General features: G+C 46.6%; 1 protein-coding gene across 3 annotated transcripts in view; it reads left to right on the plus strand.

Moving 5' to 3' along the window:
• The window catches only part of CPLX2 (complexin 2), a 1,259,387-nt gene that overhangs the window by 1,100,216 nt on the left and 139,958 nt on the right, over window positions 1–19,213 (plus strand). For all 3 annotated transcript variants that reach the window (XM_069651446.1, XM_069651444.1, XM_069651445.1), the window contains one exon: window positions 12,695–12,806. In XM_069651446.1, coding sequence (XP_069507547.1) covers window positions 12,776–12,806 — 31 coding nt within the window. In that variant the 5' untranslated portion in view covers window positions 12,695–12,775. The remainder of the gene's footprint in view (window positions 1–12,694; window positions 12,807–19,213) is intronic.

The following is a 19,213-nucleotide window of genomic DNA, read 5'->3' on the forward strand; positions in this document are numbered from 1 at the left end:
ACGATTTGAGCTTAGACACCCAATATTTCCGTTGTCAATGCACTACCACATTAACAATGAAGGGCTCTAAACTATAGTGCTCAACATCAGGTGGTGAGAGGTGGCGCTGGAGCGCAGCCTTCTGGCTTTGATGATGTGATTGCCTTGTTAGTCCTGGGTTCAAAGTTGTTGATAGTGTGTCATAAAACCCATATCTATGTCCATGCATGTGTCTTTTAGTTTCAGCATCTTCAGATACTTGAGCTCCCATGTTCTGTTTGAGGTATTTGAGAGGTCGTCCCGTGTGAACTGTCGAACCACTGATGTTTCAGTTTTGTGGTTTGAGATGGTGTATCTATGGAGTTACACCCTTGCACACTGCTCCTGTCAGCTCTCAGCTACATACTTTCCTTGCACTCATTTCTTTCATTAGATGGAATGTTATACAATGTTGGAGGACCCGCAGTTATATGTCCCTTGTATGATTCGGTTTTCATGGCAGATCCAGTGCAGATGTGTGCACATTTAGCATCTCCTGATATTTCATGGGTGCATTTCAGGTCCTCTTGATTCTTAATCTAGTGTAAAATAACTCCTGGTCAGAGAAAATGATAGCTTTCTCGATTGTTTGTATGCAATCAGCTGAGCTTTTTGAAAACTTCACTCAGCTCCTCATCCCTGTTAAATATTCGTTGAAGGCCTTAAACAATCCTATTCAGTTGTGTTATTGCTGGATAATAGGTGACAAACCAATTGTATATGTTTAATATTTCTGCTGTCTCTGCATTGTAGCAGGTTGTCTCTGGGTATTTTCAATGCAAGATCAAACTCCCTGTCAATCCTTCTGGCTAGATTACCCTTTTGCAAGAGGGATGCAGGGAGTATGGCAAGGGGATCGTCCCTCGTCTTCCTGTTGGAACACTGCACTGGTACCAGATTGCTTGGCTGTAGATAACAGACCATTTTGTGTGGCTTGGATGGACACTTTGCCTGTGTAGGTGTTTGTTTTCTGTCTTTCTCTCCAGGGGTTTCTTATATACAGCTGTTTCTAGGAAACAGCACCTTCCAACAGAAATAGTTGCACCCAGGCAGGGTGTGATCTTTGTGGACTGTTCCTTGATCAACTCGATTCCTTGATGGAAGCCTTTTAATGATTCATGGAAATGCGTAGGAGAATCTTGCCTTCTAGTTGATCTCATTAATGCATGGAGGTATGTTAGTGGTTTCTCCGATTGTTGTTATAAAACCCAGTGATGTGGCCGGGCTCTGCCATGAAGTGGTCATTATACTGAGGGGCAATGTGTCTGCCTGCAGCTATTCCAGTCTTTTCTGGGAAGTGTTTTCCAATTAAGCAGAAATGGTTGTGTGTGAGTATGAATCACATTAGATATGTGAAGGCTGATGGGTGGGTGTCTACCTTTGTGTTTACTTTTTGCAGTAATCTCTAGTATGCAACAATTCCATCTTCAGATTTATGCCACAAAATCAGCTAATAGCCTAATGTTTTCTTTTTTTTTAATCAAATCTCTAACTGAACTGTGATGCTGTTTACTCGAGCAGGTTGTTTTCACACTGCTTTTAATACATAGCAGCAAACCACGAAGAAGGGTATATTGCAAAATAGGCCCATTAGATTCTCCTGGGGTGCTTAAAGAGTGATGGCATGACATGTATGCATGGAGGAATTCTGACTGAGTTATTTACAGCTATTTATCCATCACTGTTTGGTTGTTTCTGTGAGTCACGCTAAGTAGCATGGTCATGCCCAGATGTTGGGCTCAACTTCCTGATGCCTAAGGATCGAAGCCATACCTCACTGATGATGCCCAAGAAGTCTGGCACATTGCTGTGGATGCTTGTGGTCCTATGCAGAAGGCATAAGATCTAGCAGTCCAAGTTGGAATAGACCTTGTGTGATGGAGTCAAGACTGAATGTTTTAATGGCACAGACAACCCAGTACCAATGGACTGGAAAGTGACCCATTAGAATAGCAGGAGGTTAAGACTGATTTAAAGCTTTCCATCCATGACCGGTTCGTAGTTCTCATTGGCATGCATTAAGTAGCCCGGGCATGCCCAAACATGGATCCTAAGCTTTCTGTGCCTAAACTTCCAAACTCCACCTCACCTATGGCACCCATTCAGTGGGGAGGATACATAAGATACCTGCCACAGTTCTTGCTCCTGTTCCTGTGGGCTGTGACTTATCGGGTTACGCTGGACAGACCCTTTTAGGTTGAGACCATAATTGTATGACCTTACTGCCTATCTAGCATCAATATTAGTGAAACTAAATGAAAGAGCGAAGAGAAGAGAGTAGGACAGGGGTCTTCAATGTGTAGGTCTCCAGATGTTTGACACTATGACTACCATGATCTCTCTGCACTGACTATGATGTATAGGGCTGATGTGAGTTGTAGCCGAAAATAGTTGCCAAGTCAAAGGTTGCAGACCCCAGGAGTTAGGGACATGAAGAAAGATATTACAGAGAGGTGAAAAGGGTGGATGGAAATTGAAACAAATAGTTTGGGCATCGAGACTGAAAGAGAAGAAAGGGCAATAGGTGTCGGAAAGAGGAAAGATGAGTGGTGTTTTTGCACGGATGGATATAATGGTAAGCCAAAGGCAGCAAGGGGGTGTAGAAAGTGACAAGTCAGGATGGTAAAAGATAGGGCAGTTCTTTCCAAGGAGCGCATAGAGAGAGTTCTAACAGGAGCAAGATGACCTGGTGAAGTCTGAGGAGGTAAAGGGTTTTAAGTATGTATTTATTTGCATATGGTTTAAAATAAACCTTTACAAAATGTAAAGCCGTTTTTTAAAACATCAAGTGATCCAAATACAGAAATTATATTATCACACTTAAAACCAAACCACATTTCTTCTTATAATTCACATCACAATTCACTAAACAGGCTGTTTTGCTTTCAGACATGTCATACAACGAGCAAAGGATACAATCTATTGCTTATTATACAGATGACGTAATTTTAAGAACCTTACCACTGCCAATTTTAAAGATATTGATTTCTCATTTAAAATATTACGCCACAAATTTGCAGAGTCTACCCAAGCTGAAATGTGTATACATTTCTCAAAGTATTTAATACCCCATGGCAATAGTGCTGGACATAATACTAAAAGGTGAAACAAGTTTTCTGTTTTCATATATGTCTTTACAGTGCCTACAATAAGCCATCACCATACGGTACTGATACCTAACACACATCACCTCGTTCATTAAGAGAACATTCAATATAAAACACTTACAATCTTTTCTAAGCGATCCAACTGGAAACGGCCTCAAATATGGTCCCACAGTCCCCACCTTTTTATGGCGGGAACTTAAATGAGAATACAGCGTAGAAGTCACCAACAGATCGCTTTAGGCAACCAGTCCATTTCTTGTATAATTTCTTTCACCTTTAGAGGATTAGTAACCAACATTTCTATTGGGATTCCCATTTTAGAAAGCAGCTAAATACAATGGTCAGCAAATTCTCTCAAAGAACTTTCTTTATTCATCCACAACATTCCGAACTCAGCATATAATCGTTGTGCTGGTGAGGTCAAAATTGTGTAGCAGAGAGCTATCTGTTTCCACCAGACCCTGCTTCTCAATGATTGCAGTTCCAACCCAAATCGAACTGCTACAATCGATACACTTTGAGGATTAAAATGCATGCATTACCCTTGGCCACATTATTGCTTCAAAACAGTCAAGTTCATTTAAAATAAACAAAAGTGAAATTTCCAACCCAGAAAGAGATTTCTGAATCACATCACCTATGCAAAATTTAAAAACTGGGAAAATAGAAAATGTACCATATTTTACATCTACCTTAGCCATCTGGGCGGCCAACATAACCGCTTTATGCTTTAAAAAATGTCTATACAAAGATTTTGAAGGATGAGCTAAGATCGGGTACCCCAAAGAAAACATATTATCTTTAAAAGTCAATGGGCCTCTTTATAAGTCTGCCGGTCCGGGAACTACGGTACCGGTAAGCTTGCCGGTACTGTAGTTCCCGGACTGGCAAACTACGAGTTGTGGCCACGGGTTCCCGGCAGAAAGGCACCCGCAAGCACAACATGTCGGATGCACAGGTACCATTATAAACAACCTACCCATTCCCAGTCAGCCCTATGGGGCCGAATGGGAATGGGGAGCAATTTTTTTCCGGCGCCCGCGAATGGGCAATTACTGGATCTGGCGGGGCCAAAATGCCCCGGTAATTGCCCATTTGCGAGCGACGGTAAAAATTGCAAGTTTGGCAGCAGCCTACCGGTTTTACCGCCAAGGCTGCCGCCACACTTATAATGAGGCCTAATCTGTTATTATTTATAAACCACGTAAAAGTATTCTTTTTTTCTGTTATGCAAAATTTGAGAACCACTGTTTTTTGGGGGTTGTTCTTCATTTCATATTCTTTAACACAATTAGTACAGGGTTTTTGAGCTGGGGATTTATGCATTTTAATGTTTTTGTCGAGTGGATCAAATAAGCCTTTAATGCAACCACTTGAGAGGTTTTTAAATATGTATCTGTAACCCCAAACATAGGCGCTGCTGTTTAGTAGCATGCATTACTAGTATGCATTCTGGGACTTTTAGTCCTGGATTTAGAATGGGAGACCCAAGATTAGGCGTCCCTTAATGTAAAGTAAAAGCCAGGTTTTGCCTACATCTCTTGAATGGAATGGGGACATGCTGGAAGATGCGCTGACAGCCCGGTAACACAGAGAGGCAAGTGTGTTCCTCCTGTTTCTGGAGCATGTGGTAAAGAAGCGAGTCGGCTGAGCAGGGGGGTGGCATGCACAGGCAGAAAACATACACAAACCCAAACTTAGAAGAGAACTGCCCACATTTATTAGCAGCACACGCTTAAATGTGACATGTAAAAGAGAATTAAAAAGAAGCCGCAAACATCATTCATGTCAATGCTGACTTGATTTCCCTTGATGACATGTGGTCCGTTCTGCCCAATTAGCAGTGCAAGATGGTGAGGCCCTGCCACAGCCTCCCCGCAATACACATTTGGGAGCCTCAACACCTACTGCCCTGCCAAACCTAAAAATAGTAGGGTCGGTGGACTGCCCAACACAGTCATGTGTGCATGCGTTGATGCAGTGAAGAGCGGGACCGGTGCCAGGAGGACCAAGGAGGAGATGCTTTGCCCTTCATCGTGCCACTCCTAAATGGTGGTTTTCCCACTGCCAGATTGCCTTCCTGCCCCCAGCAAACCTGCAAAATGGAGCCCGCCCACAACTGATCTCGCCTTCCCCACTCCCAGGCGCACCTGGTCTCTTCTAGCCCTGCGCGTTCAAGACATCACTGTGCACTGAGCAGAGGGGGTCTAGCTAGGGCAGGGTGGGGGGAGCTGAGCCCAACAGTGCCCCCTCTACCCACGCCGCCCCCGCCTAACCCAGTCACCACTCCATTCAGGGGGGCCTGATCTCCATGAGCCTTTAAGGGACTGCTTCTTGGCGGTTTGGGGGGACCCTTTGCCCATATATGCATCCTCAGTGAACAAGCCTAAGAGCGGCCCAGTGTTTTCCCATTCTGCCCAAGAGTATGTCCCTCTATCTTGGGAGGCCTGGCTTACCGGCTAGCAGTGTCTCTGCTGTCAACACACTCCTTCCCGTTTGCATGCCGTTGGTTCTCTTGAAGCCTCTTTTTGTTTCTCTGATGCACATTTTGTCCTGATGATTTTTACTCACAGTACCGCCCTCTGGGCTGTTTTTTGTGTTTTCATCATGTGAGGAAATAGACCATCCGCACAGGTAGCCACGGGTGAATCAAAGCATCTCAAGAAGGGGGAAGGCAACGCCTTCCTCTGGCCATGGGCCGCCTAATTTAAATATCAAAGACTCCATGGATCTGCCTGCCTAATGTCTAAACTGCTGATGGCAGCGTATACTAATAGGTGTTAATTGAAACAGGCCTGCGTCAGGTTTGATCACAGAATTTACAAGAGGCAGGCAGGACTAACACCTTTTGGATATGCAATGTGTCAACTTGAATATATATATGTATGAAAGACAGTGAATGGCATGTCTGGGTCCACTATTTACTGTAGGTAACCCCTGCAGAACAGAGGGATGAAGTATGAGATTTGAGGGAGACAGAAGTCTGTTCTCACAACAAACCTGAAAGGAGGTTTGTGCTTTGATCTAGAGCCACAGTGGGCTCAGTTAACCAGAGAGACACTTTGATCTACAACAGACAGGAAGATGGATGGGACTCAGGAGTATATGTTGTTACCCCTTACTTTTCCTGTTTCAGAGCACTGTGGTTCTGACCTCAGGCATAAGAGAAGATTGTTGGTGGGGACCCAGGATTGGTTCATTAAGGTAGGCTGAGCCCGAAACAATCACTGGGGCGCATGTGGCTTTAAAAGAGTGCATAGCTCCTCACTTAGCAGATTATCCGTCGACTTTGAAAGGAGTTAGAAGAAGGACTCATTTTCACCCTGGCTGAAGGTACAGTCTGCCTTACATCTCCCGCCAGTGAAGCAAGGCCAGGCTTTCCAAGAGGGAAGCAAAATCCCTCCCCAAAACATCTACCAGGGAACATAGCGAGATACCGGACTCAGAGGACCCATCCAGCAGCTCCAGAACTGGTACCCAGCCAGCACACAGCGTGCCCTGCTAGGTTCTGCCAGCAAACTTCCTAGGTGGGAAGCGCCAGAGAGACTCTGAACAAAGGACAAAGCTGTTGCCTGCAAACTCTCTCCTCAGCTTTGGGCGGTCTGCCTTAAAGGACGACACAAGCCCTGCGAAGAAACTAGGAGAAGTGCCACAACAAGCATCAACCAGCGTCCATCTTTTAAGGACATTTTTGAGGCAGTCGAGCCATCGAACCGCGACTGGCTGCACCATTGATTGTTGTCATGCTGCAGTCACTAAAGGCGTCCGAGACGCCGCGACCTGTGGTTCCAGATCCACCAACCAGCACAGAGGCACCGATTCTTGAACCCGAGCCACCGTGTTGGCCAGCCTGCAGCCGTCCGTCCAGCATCGCATGCCGAACTGTCTGCCGCCTGATACCCGCAGCTGTCTCCTGTCTTTAACTCTGTCGCAGGAGCTGAAAAGTGTCCTGGAACCGACTCAATGCTGTCGAGCATCAAGATCATCTCAAGCACCAGGTACATTGTGCTGCTGTCCCCCTGGCCCTTCTCAAAAGGCCCCTAGTGACATTTAGGACCCCTTGCTCCCTTGGTGCTGAAACCAAATAACCTTGAACAGTTAAGACTTATTGCCTTACCGACTACCCTCCTGTCACTGTCCAGGGGTCTGTCCTCTTTTTTCCTTTACATGGTGGGTTGCATTGTGTAGTGTTCTAGAACTGTATTTTGTAATAATAATAAAGTAGATATATGTGTACAACCTTGAAGGGACAGTCCCTTTTATCATTGGATAATCATTGTATTTTCGCTGTGTTGAAACTACCCAACGATCCATGACCTTGCAAAGATAAGTCTGCCGTTCTGTCCACGTTACCAAAAATTGGACAAAGAGGTTTATAATTTACTTGTGTTCCAATCTGTTCGGATCCCTTCTGGTGTATTAGAGGTGTGGGATTGATTGATGGTTTATCGACCGATATTCATCTCCGGACCACTGGTGACCCGGAAGTTCATTGGTCACACATCATTTTCTAACAGTCCCTAAGTGTTCTAACAACACTGAAGTGTTGCACTGGAATGGTGTGGGGGTGTGTGTACCCTTTCAATAAAATCAAATAATACAGCTTTAAAGTCTAAAAGAGACACAGCAGACCCAACAACCTCTGCCACAGGCCCACTCATCACCAGAACCTCCAGATACATCACAACTTTCTCAAAGCTCAGCTGAAGGCCCCTATCTGAGCTGGAGGCACTTGGGAAGGCAACAACCACCATGATTATGTCCTGTCCTCGCAGGGTTTCCCTCCACTGCAAACTGTGCATTATGCATTGGCTTCTTTTTCATATAATTCTTCCAAATTTGATGTGTAACATAAATGATGCAGGCAACATGGATTTTACTGAAATTGCTGCCACTGCGCATCATCCGTATGATAGGTGTGCTTCAGACGTGTTGCCATAATAGGAGTATTGTATGTTTTTAGCATGTTTTACAAATGTGCAAATGTGCCGGACGCGGATCAGAATATCTGCCTGGGAACACGTTTGCAATTGTGTTGGATTCTATGGTGATTCCATGCGGCAGGGCAAGGATCGCTCACACTTCTGAACTTAGTGAACATTCAGCACAAAAGTGACTTTTGTTCCTCAATGTAATCCAGTAAAAAGACTAGTCTTTTGGGCAGCATATCAGCAGCAGTTTCGGCCATGAACCTCGTCATCAGAGTGGGGGGCCCTGGGAGGTATTGATTTTGATATTTTATTTGTATCGCGCTCATACGCGCGTGTTTCAGAGCCCGGCGAGGCAAGGAAGGGGAATAGGGGAGAACAAAACAACAATCTTACTAGCCCCAGTGACATTGAGAACGCGCAAGTGCAGGGGAGATCAGCACTTGTTCTATTATGGAGATTTTATGCTGGCCTCCCAGTGCAAGGCTTGGCCGAGGGTTGTCCCATTATGTCCCTGACAGGGTTTTCATATCCAATCTGTGAAATAAAGAGGAGTTTTGGAAGGGGTGGCAGGTGTGGGGGGGGTGGGAAGGGGCTGAGGGCTTAGAAGAGAGTGGGGGGGGGTCATTCTGCATTCTGGCGGTGGGTGTTTGAAAAAAGCCTCTTTGTCCTGTTAGGTAGAACCCCTATGTAAATGTGATGAGTGTTATGTGTTTTAAGTGTCAACAGTAAGCCTGAATGTTGATTATCATACATGTTCCCAAGTAAAAATGGTTGGCTGGGTATGTGTGCGGATCCTGAGATGTGCTCAAGCAGGCCGCGTAGGCAAGACATCTCAATTCCGCTGGATAGGCCTTACATGCTTGAGAGGGCTAAACCCCATAATCCTAATTCTGGGACCGCCATCCCGCGGACAAGGGAAGCTCTAGTCGAGTTAGCATGCTTCAAAACTAGAATGCCAGGGAGGCGGGGTGGAGAAACGATTGCTTTCATAATGTGAAGAATGTTCGGGTACGGGGTGCTATGTCATTGACTATATGACAGCTGGGCCACGTTTTTTGTAATTTTCTATTGGGGTGCAGCCCAAAAGGTAGACATGAGGCTACTATAAATAGTCTGTCTGCCATATGGGCAACTGTCCATGGTTGAGGGCTCTACTATATTTTATACTCGACAGAGAACCACGTGTGTCAGATATGTCAAGGATGCGTTCAATGAAAACATACTGATGGTACTGTCCCGAATGGTGGGGAATGAGATATCACGATGCCCTAAGGTAACCTTGCAACAGATCTCTGGGGTTGATGTGGAGTGGGGTGGGGAGACAGTCACGTCATCAACACACAGGATTTATGATGGCAAAATGGAAGGAAGGGATGGACTACTTTAGAGCCCTGGAGGAGATAGTGTATAGAATTGGGGCTGTCCTGGAAATCATCTAAGAACATGGGGTAAATGGGACCTGTGGGGGGGTGGGTGGGGTGTAGAATGAGGTACAAGTTTGGCGCAGAAGGCGGTGGGTGGTTGATTGCAAACCAAATTTCAAGGAACCTGGGATTGGTAACCCTAGGTCTCCTGGGGGCAACCAGACGTGGTCTCCCTCTCACTGTGCTTAGAGAGGCATCAGCTTCACCTCACTGATGATCCCCAACAAGGGTGAAACACGTGTATGGGGTTGCTGGTGGTACTCTCGTTCAGGTTGGAATTGCCATTGCATTTCGGTGCTGGACTGCCCCTGGGCAGGACAAAGACTGATATGCAAATGGATATTTCCCATCTGTGAAAGGCACAGTGAGTAAAAGCAGTGGCTGCGAACTCTCAAGTGGTTAATAACCACTGAACAGGTTATCAGGCCTTGTTCTGTCGAGAGAGGGGCGCCTGCTACCTTTGCAAACTAAATTTCAAGGAACCTGGGATTGGTAACCCTAGGTCTCCTGGGGGCAACCAGACGTGGTCTCCCTCTCACTGTGCTTAGAGAGGCATCAGCTTCACCTCACTGATGATCCCCAACAAGGGTGAAACACGTGTATGGGGTTGCTGGTGGTATTCTCGCTCAGGTTGGAATTGCCATTGCATTTCGGTGCTGGACTGCCCCTGGGCAGGACAAAGACTGATATGCAAATGGATATTTCCCATCTGTGAAAGGCACAGTGAGTAAAATCAGTGGCTGCGAACTCTCAAGTGGTAATAACCACTGAACAGGTTATCAGGCCTTGTTCTGTCGAGAGAGGGGCGCCTGATACCTTTGCAAACTAAATTTCAAGGAACCTGGGATTGGTAACCTAGGTCTCCTGGGGGCAACCAGACGTGGTCTCCCTCTCACTGTGCTTAGAGAGGCATCAGCTTCACCTCACTGATGATCCCCAACAAGGGTGAAACACGTGTATGGGGTTGCTGGTGGTACTCTCGTTCAGGTTGGAATTGCTATTGCATTTCGGTGCTGGACTGCCCCTGGGCAGGACAAAGACTGATATGCAAATGGATATTTCCCATCTGTGAAAGGCACAGTGAGTAAAAGCAGTGGCTGCAAACTCTCAAGTGGTTAATAACCACTGAACAGGTTATCAGGCCTTGTTCTGTCGAGAGAGGGGCGCCTGCTACCTTTGCAAAATGTATTAGAGCATGTCCTCACCTTCTTGCTAATGCCACCGCACAGAATGGTCGACATACCTGTTACATTCCAGTCGGAAGATGTTAGTCCATTCTTGTGTTTTTACGTGCATTCTTTGACTGATAGTCTTGGAATTTTCCATTCTAAATACAGGCCTACAATTCCCAGAATGCATTGCAAAGAAAATAACAGGGCAATGCTATTATCGCCCAAATGGAATGGAGCATAGTTTCATGGATGAACTGAGGTACGCAATACAACTGGGCAGTAACACACATTGGCACAAGCAGTGAGACGTACCCCTTGCAATGTCTGAATTCTATAGCAACTGACCGTGTCGGATTTTCTCCTTGTCACCTCCACCATTTTGTATGACAAAATATTCAAGAAACTTTATTCGAGCACATGTAAGTGTTTAATTGGCAAAGTCTTTTAATTTATCCCAAGAAAGACTGAGATTTGCTTGGACAGCAGGAAGATTCCCTCCAGACTATTTTTGCTGTAGAATTATGTTTTTTGTTGGAGCCTCCCGCGAATTGCCGGAGACTTGGTTAGCAGGTCTGCTGTTAGCAGGTGGTAAAACCTGGTGACACCGGGGGTCCTAATGTGGAATCAATGTATGTATTCCCTTTGGTCAGAAGCTGAGTTTACAGGCTGTTAAACGCTTTTTAAAACCTTTTTGTTCTGGGCATATATTGATCTGTGTTTCTCAGTATTTTGGTTGTTCATACACTGTTTTGTGTTCCAGCAGCAAGTTCGTCACCGGGCGGTTGACAGTGCTTTATTGCCTTGTGGTTGTTGGCGCTATACACACTGATATTATTGCTACATATGGTGATCCAGTCTTGTATAAAATGTATATCATATTACAGCAATATCGTAACCATATTTTCTTAGTGTACTGGAACTGTACTATGTGATGCCACTTCCTTTTTTGTCAAGGGGTGAAAGATCATGAACCATCAATTCCCATGTTGTCTCTTGGGGGTGGGGTCAAATGACATCACTTCCTGTGATGTCATCAAAGCTCAAGGATCATGTGATGTCACTTCCTCCACCCCTGGCATTTTGGTGAAATGATGTCCCTGCAAACGAGATGAGAGTATTGAAGCATAGATGTACCGTGAGGCTGGGGTGGAGGTGTAGCAGGGGTGTGGGGCTGGTTTAGCAGCAGCACTTTGTGCAGACCCTCTCGAGCTTTGTTTGGAGGCAGAAACTGAGGCACTGTTGCTGAGTGTATTTGAAACACAGCACCAAGCAGTCCGCGGGGGGCTCTTGCCTGCAGCCTTAGTTCCTATGCACCCACCTCTTTTTATAGAGTCGACACGTTTTTGGGAAGGTTGTGCCTGCAGCGCCCAGCTCTGTCCTATATCCTCCGCTCCAGGGATCTCGCGCTCTGTGCTGGGTGCTCGCAGGCCTCCCCCTTGCTCTCTGCCAGCAGGTCTTCTGCTCTCTGCCAAATGACACACTGCTCCGTCCACTTTCTGATTGTGTAAGGCCCATCTTCACCCTAGGTCTTTCTGCCTCATCCCCACAATGACTGTTTCCGTCTTATCTCCACCTGGACCTAACGCATTGTATCATTATTATAGGTATTATTAGTACTAGTAGTCGTATTAAAATATTTGTATTAGGTTTTCCCCAGCGTACTGTATCTGCTCCATTCTCAGACCAGCTGTTGCTGTCCCGTGCTCGGGGTAAGACGTTCATTCTTCCACAGTGTTTTTAACGGGTTTTTTGCCCATTTCATTTTTTTTTTAGAAAAAACTCATCAAAAAATATAGGGGATTGTGGGTAAGGGTATATAAGGGGAAGTGGGGGTTAGGGAATAGTGTAAAATGAATAGGAGAGGGTGAGTTGGGGTGAACCCCCCCAAATAAAATGTCAATGAGTTTTTTCGAGAAAACAAAATTGGCAAAGCGCCTAAAGAAAAAAACACTGTTGATGAATGAACATAGCACCGTGTCCAGCCAGGCTGCACCTGCTCTGCCGCCTTCCCTGTCTGACCAGATGTGTCTGTCTCCTTACAGCTGGGCCCTTTGTGAAGACCCCGAGCAGGAACTGGATGAGAGCGCCCACCGCCTGAACTACCAGCTGATCCAAGCGCAGCCATGGACTTTGTGATGAAGCAGGCTTTGGGGGGTAAGTTTTCACTGGGACCATTGTACTGTGTGGGTAAAGCCGAACTGGGGGAATGTCGTCGCTCGAGGGTTGTCTGTGGTGGAGCCGGTGCAGGCCTGCTGCTGCCATCAGGCATGGGAAGTCCACCTGTAATTGGGAGTGCACCTTGGCTCTCTGATAACCCAACAACTCTGAACTGAAATCAAAGCAGGTGCCCAAAACACCAAGTTTCGTCACTGGGTAGCGAGGCCAAACAGTCTGACCTCTAAGATGACCAGAGAAGTCGGGGCGTACAATATGACCTTACAGACGATATTCTTAGAAAAGTCACAAATAGATGAAATGTCATTCATTATCAAAAGCGCGCAAATAACACACAGTGAGAAAGAATGTTGGTCAAATATTTGTACCCCCTGTCAATGTATGTTTTAGACATAAAGGGTGTCCAAAAGGGGATGCACCCTCTTTCGCTATTTAGCAGGCTGGATTGGGGTGCTGAAACTTTTGGCTTTAGACCAAAACATTACCTCCCCTCATCCTCATCCCAGAGTTCTTTCATTAAGCGGACAGAACAGCGCGGGTTCCATCACAGAGTGCTGACCAGCAATTCCCAGGAGCCTTGCTGTAACAAGGTTGAAATTGTCTAGACTAACATATTGCCTCAAGGCGCTCATTCCCAATTGGAGGAGCTGGAATTCGTGGAGCACCCAGTATGTGGCATTATGCCCAGAGTGCCTGGACACCACTAAACCTGGCTGCATTTTGGCTGTCGATGCAGTAACCACCGAGAGGGTGACTGAGCACACGTTTCTCAGTTTCTTGGACCAAGTGTCAAGAATGCGTCCCAAACTTAGAGCCAGGTCAAAAGTCTAAAAAGACCTGAACAGATAGGACTAGTCATGCCTGGAAATGGAATGCTGTTGCAGGCATTCTTGAGCTTGGTGAAACCTGATGGCATGGCAGTGCCCATGGCCCATTAGTGGGGCTGGAACACTCAAGGCCACAGAGGCACATGGAAGGGTGCAGGTCCAGGGCAGGTGATTCCATGGCTCTGGAAGGACCGCCACAGGAGCTCTTCTCACGTGAACCAATGGTGGGTTCAATAAGGGAAGAATGCTTCAGAACAGAACAAAAACTTGGGCTGAGGTGTAAAACTCCCCCATCCTCAGCCTACAAAATGAAAAACAGAAGAGACTAAGGACCTGCATTCTAATTAGGTCGTACAAAATACTCTTACAAATGTACCAATTGTCAAAAAGGTAAGGTAGCTGAATTAATAACCAGTCTACATTATTGCAATTTTTTCAACTCATTAATGTTCATGTTTAATCCAAACATTTTTACACATGGACAAATTGTATGTCATTGAACGTGATTCATATATCAATGCAGTCAATTATGATACTAAAAACAAAAACAAAAACATTACACAAGGATGTGAATAGATCAATAGATCAAAAAACAGCCATGTGAATCAAACCAACACTTATATACTATGAAATGACATAGGTTCTTCTCGGCAGCATTGCAGGTTCCTGGAGCTTTCCCCACCCCAAAAAGGATCGGGCTCTTTTCATAGGCCCATGAATGAATGTTCCATGAGGTAGCCCCGTCGGGGCCTGGGAGCACCAAAGTACACCTACACTTCTGAATGTGAAGGTCTACCTTAGAACCAGGGGGTTACATCCTAAAGATTGACAGCACCTTTCTGCCCTTAACCCAATCACACACAGTGCATTCATTCAAACATTCAGATGTCCCTAATATCCTGCTGAACAGAATATGTGGGTTTATATTCCCAGGATGCCCATGTCCACCTCACAGGGGATTCCCATGGAAACCTGGAAAGTACAGAAACTGGGACACGGACGAGGGAGGTGGGATAACACATCCTAGTGAACTCTACAATCTCTTTGCATGTCCGTCCTTCTTTCTTTCACAAACAATACGCAGCACACAAAGCCTTTCTGGAGCAGGGTTTCTCCATAAAACATCCTGCATTTCAGTAGTCAAGAATTCGGACCCACCCCCAAGGTGAAAGTGTCCTCTGTTGTACTGAAGATTGAAGCGAGCAAGCTTTGTGTACAATTGTGGAGTACGCATGCTTGAAAAGGGCCCAACTAAAGCAATGCTTTATTGGTATTCAAGTATTGCTTTATACATTACAGTGCCCACCAACCTAGAACTGCCATTTCATTGAATGATCAGTGAGGGCAATAAGCCAACGCAGTGCAATGAACAGTCACAGGTGTGACCAAAGGACTGTCCATAAACGGTAACATAAGGGTGAGAAAAAGAACTATTCTTTAGGCCTTTGTGGGAAGGAGAGTAGATGGGCTTTGGGATTGAAAAGATGAGGCATACATGCCACGGTGGGTCTGGTGAAACTCAGTGAGCTGGGATACAAATAACTAAGTAGCACCAGGACCAAGATCCAGCATAAGCTGTCTGTGTTTGAAGAGGCACAGAGAGCATTCATTGCAGGGATACTGTAGAGCAAGACCTCCAGACAACCAGACAAAAAAACACTCCTGTTAGGAAAAAGGCTTGGTGCGCCACTTTGCAAGGAAAAAAAGATTTATTTTATATACAAAAAGGAAAAAGGTATCAAAAGGTCCTGTAGAAGCAAGCTCATACAGAGCGCTCTGTTAGTTCAAAGCCAGCATAAGGTTTTTAAGGAAAGAAATTGTCACTCATGATGTGAACAATATACAGTGTTATTCCCCCACCCTCGTTGGCTACCACCTATATACATACTACCAGTCCCGCTATATAGTCCCTTGACCAATTGGCCAAATCCTAATCTACCCCTACCCTCTAACATGTGGTTCTCCTATTCCATCACCTTGGTTTCCAGCTAATGGATTGGCAAATTACCTGGAATGTTACCCGCCCCATCGACCTAGTCACGTCGTGTGCACCTGGTTGTCAGCATGAGCTCAGTGGACAACTCTGAGGTCAAATTAGCCTTTTGAGACAATAGTGCGCTCCTCTTCATACCAGACACATTGGTCTGGACAAGATTTGTTGGCATCGCCTCTTGCTCTTCATATCACAAATCATGGGATGTTCTGCTCCTCGCTCTCCCCTTATCAGTTGCCCACCCACGGTACACCTCCTTTCTCTCTCAAAAACCATATGAATCGACCCAATACTAATGGATTTACGTTCTCTGTTTTTCCAACCGCCTGGCAGTACAAATAGAAAGGCCATTGTTCTGGGGGCGCTAATACCCTAAATCTACACCAAGCATCTTGGCAGCTCGAGACTTCCCACTTGGCTTCCATGGATTTGTCCTTCGGGACAGGCGCAGCCCAACCCTCACTCTGCCGTTCGCATTCCAATCTTGTTCCACAGGCCTACAGCTTGATACAATTAAACAATGCCGCCATTCTCCATTTCACTCATGGGACTTGGGAAAGGGAAAATGATTTCAACTCTCCATTACGCCACACCTCCAACAGGGAATACAAAATGCCAGGCCTCACTTCCAATATGCCGGTGCATTAGTATTTCCTGCATCCCGGCCCTGTGTCTACATCATCATTGTTACACATTATATTTCACTACTGCTACACAATATCACCTGTGCCCTATACCTGGGCCTACCTAAGCTTGTATAACTACTTTGAAGATGCATTTGTTGCTCCCAACTGCGCTCCCCACCACCCCTACAGCCTGCACTTACACTTTCTCATATGCTAATAGATTTTTCATAGCCTGAATCGGTTCGCATGTATGGGAACTGTGCGTGCAGCCCAACAGTACATTAAATGTAGTATGAGGCACACACTGGAATGCAGGCTCAGGGCGGTGAACGATCACAATTTCCAAGTCATAGGTGAATAGCTTCATCGTGGACAGCACTCAAAATTCAAGGGGGCTTCATGTATGATCTCTGCTGGAGGCATTCATAGGCCGAGAATGGAGCATCACACAGGCTCAGAATGGAGCATTACTAAGGATTTAGCAGGAGAAAACCTCAGGCTCTGGAAGGAGTATCACAGAGGCTCGGAAGAGAACATCACTCAGGCCCAGAATGGAGCAGCACTGAGGCTTTAGTAGGAGCAGGACTCGCACTTTGGAGAGAGCATCACACAGGCTCTGAAGGGAACATTACATAGGCCCTGCAGGGAACAATACTCAGGATCTAAAGTGAGCAGCCCACAGGCTCCAAAGGGAGCAGCACTATGGCTCTGTAGGAAGCAGCACACAGACTCTGATGGGAACAGCACTCAGGCTATTAAGGGAGCAGCAGTCAGACTCGAGAGGGAGCAGCACTGTGGCTCTGTAGGAAGCAGCACACGGACTCTGAACGGAACAGCACACAGAGCCTGCAGGGAACAGCACTCTGGCTCTAAAGGGAGTGGCAATGTCGCTCTCCAGGAAGCAGCACACAGACTCTGATGGGAACAGGGCTATAAAGGGAGCAACACTCAGACTCGGCAGGGAGTAGCACTCGTGCTCTGGAGGAAGCAGCATACGGGCTCTGAAGGGAACAGCACACAGAGCCTGCAGGGAACAGCACTCTGGCTCTGGAGGAAGCAGCACACAGACTCTGATGGGAACAGCACTCTGGCTATAAAGGGAGCAGCACTCAGACTTGAGAGGGAGCAGCACACGTGTTCTGGAGGAAGAAGCACACGGGCTCTGAAGGGAACCGTACATAGGCCCTGTAGCCACAGCACTCAGACTCTGCGTGGAACAGTACTTAGGTTCTAAGAGGCACAGCACAAAGGCTCTGCAGGGAACAGCACTCAGGCGCTAAAGGTAGAAGCACTCAGACCAGGGGTGCACTGGGAACCAAAAGAGGCCCTGCAAATAATGTTCAAAGTTGCCCCATATTACACATTTCAGCAAGCCCCACCATTTTCCTATGGAAATCATTGGAAATACCACACAAAACAGGCTCAGACTGCAGAGGCCTACTGGGAAATCTCTAGAGTTCCCTATAGGCCAGCCCAACCCTGACTCAGACTTTGGAGAGAGCAGCACTAACCTCTGAAGGGCACAGCACCCAGGCTCCGAAGGTTACAGCAGTAAGGCACTGAAAAGGGCAGCACACGGGCTCATGATGTAATGCCAAGCAAGCTGAGAAGAGGACGCCACGCAGGCTGAGAAGAGGACGGCACACAGGCTGAGAAGAGGACGCATGCAGGCTGAGAAGAGGACAATATGCAGGCTGAGAAAAGAACGGCACGCAGGCTGAGAAGAGGATGGCATGCAAGCCGAGAAGAGGATGGCACGCAGGCTGTGAAGAGGACCATGCAAGCCGAGAAGAGGACATTATGCAAGCCGAGAAGAGTACGGCACGCAGGCTGAGAAGAGGACGGAACGCAAGCTGAGAAGAGGACGGCATGCAGGCTGAGAAGAGGACAACATGCAGGCTGAGAAAAGAACGGCACGCAGGCCGAGAAGAGGACGGCATGCAAGCCGAGAAGAGGACGGCACGCAGGCTGTGAAGAGGACGGCATGCAGGCTGTGAAGAGGACCATGCAAGCGAGAAGAGGACATTACGCAAGCCGAGAAGAGGACGGCACGCAGGCTGAGAAAAGAACGGCACGCAGGCCGAGAAGAGGACGGCATGCAAGCCGAGAAGAGGACGTCACGCAGGCTGTGAAGAGGACGGCATGCAGGCTGAGAAAAGAACGGCACGCAGGCCGAGAAGAGGACATTATGCAAGACGAGAAGAGGACGGCACGCAGGCTGAGAAGAAGACGGCACGCAGGCTGAGAAGAGGACGGCATGCAGGCTGAGAAAAGGACGACGCGCAGGCTGAGAAGACGTTGGCACACAGACTCAGAAGGGTGCACATGGGCTCATTAGGAAGTGGCAGCGCACAGGCTCGGACGGGGGCACAGGTCACATGGGGAGGAGTTGTGCTCATTCATTCATGCAATGGTTTAATTCATGGAACAAATAAAGATTTAGGGCCTGTTTAATGTATTTTTTTGTCACTGATGCAAAGTAACTTTGCACTGCTAACAAACACGCTGATTCATGCAACAGTGCAAAATGCCTTTTTGCCATGCAAAGTCACTTTGCACTGTAAAAATACACTTTGCACTGCTCCATGAATCAGGGCGGAGCAGTGTAAAGTGTATTTTTATAGTGCAAAGCCACTTTGCGCCGATCAAAAAATTCCATGAATCGGGCCCATACACGTTGGGCCTAATTCACAGAAGTGTTTTATAATGGAAAAACCCCATTGGAAAACGTTCTTTGAATGGGTTTACTGTGTCCAATCAAATCAAAGCCCTACATAACTCTTTAGCAAGCAGTGTACCGCGACAGCTGTATCATCAATGAGTTCTTGTTGGACATGTTGCGCCAGTTACAGGCTCTTTTAATCTTGCGCGTATTGTGGTCAATAATAAACAACCTTAACTTTGTTATTGGAATCCGCCGTTTGTCTTTGTGCGCATTGC

Source organism: Ambystoma mexicanum, chromosome 3p, assembly GCF_040938575.1.
Source record: "Ambystoma mexicanum isolate Mex_15411 chromosome 3p, UKY_AmexF1_1, whole genome shotgun sequence".
Taxonomy (NCBI): domain Eukaryota; kingdom Metazoa; phylum Chordata; class Amphibia; order Caudata; family Ambystomatidae; genus Ambystoma; species Ambystoma mexicanum.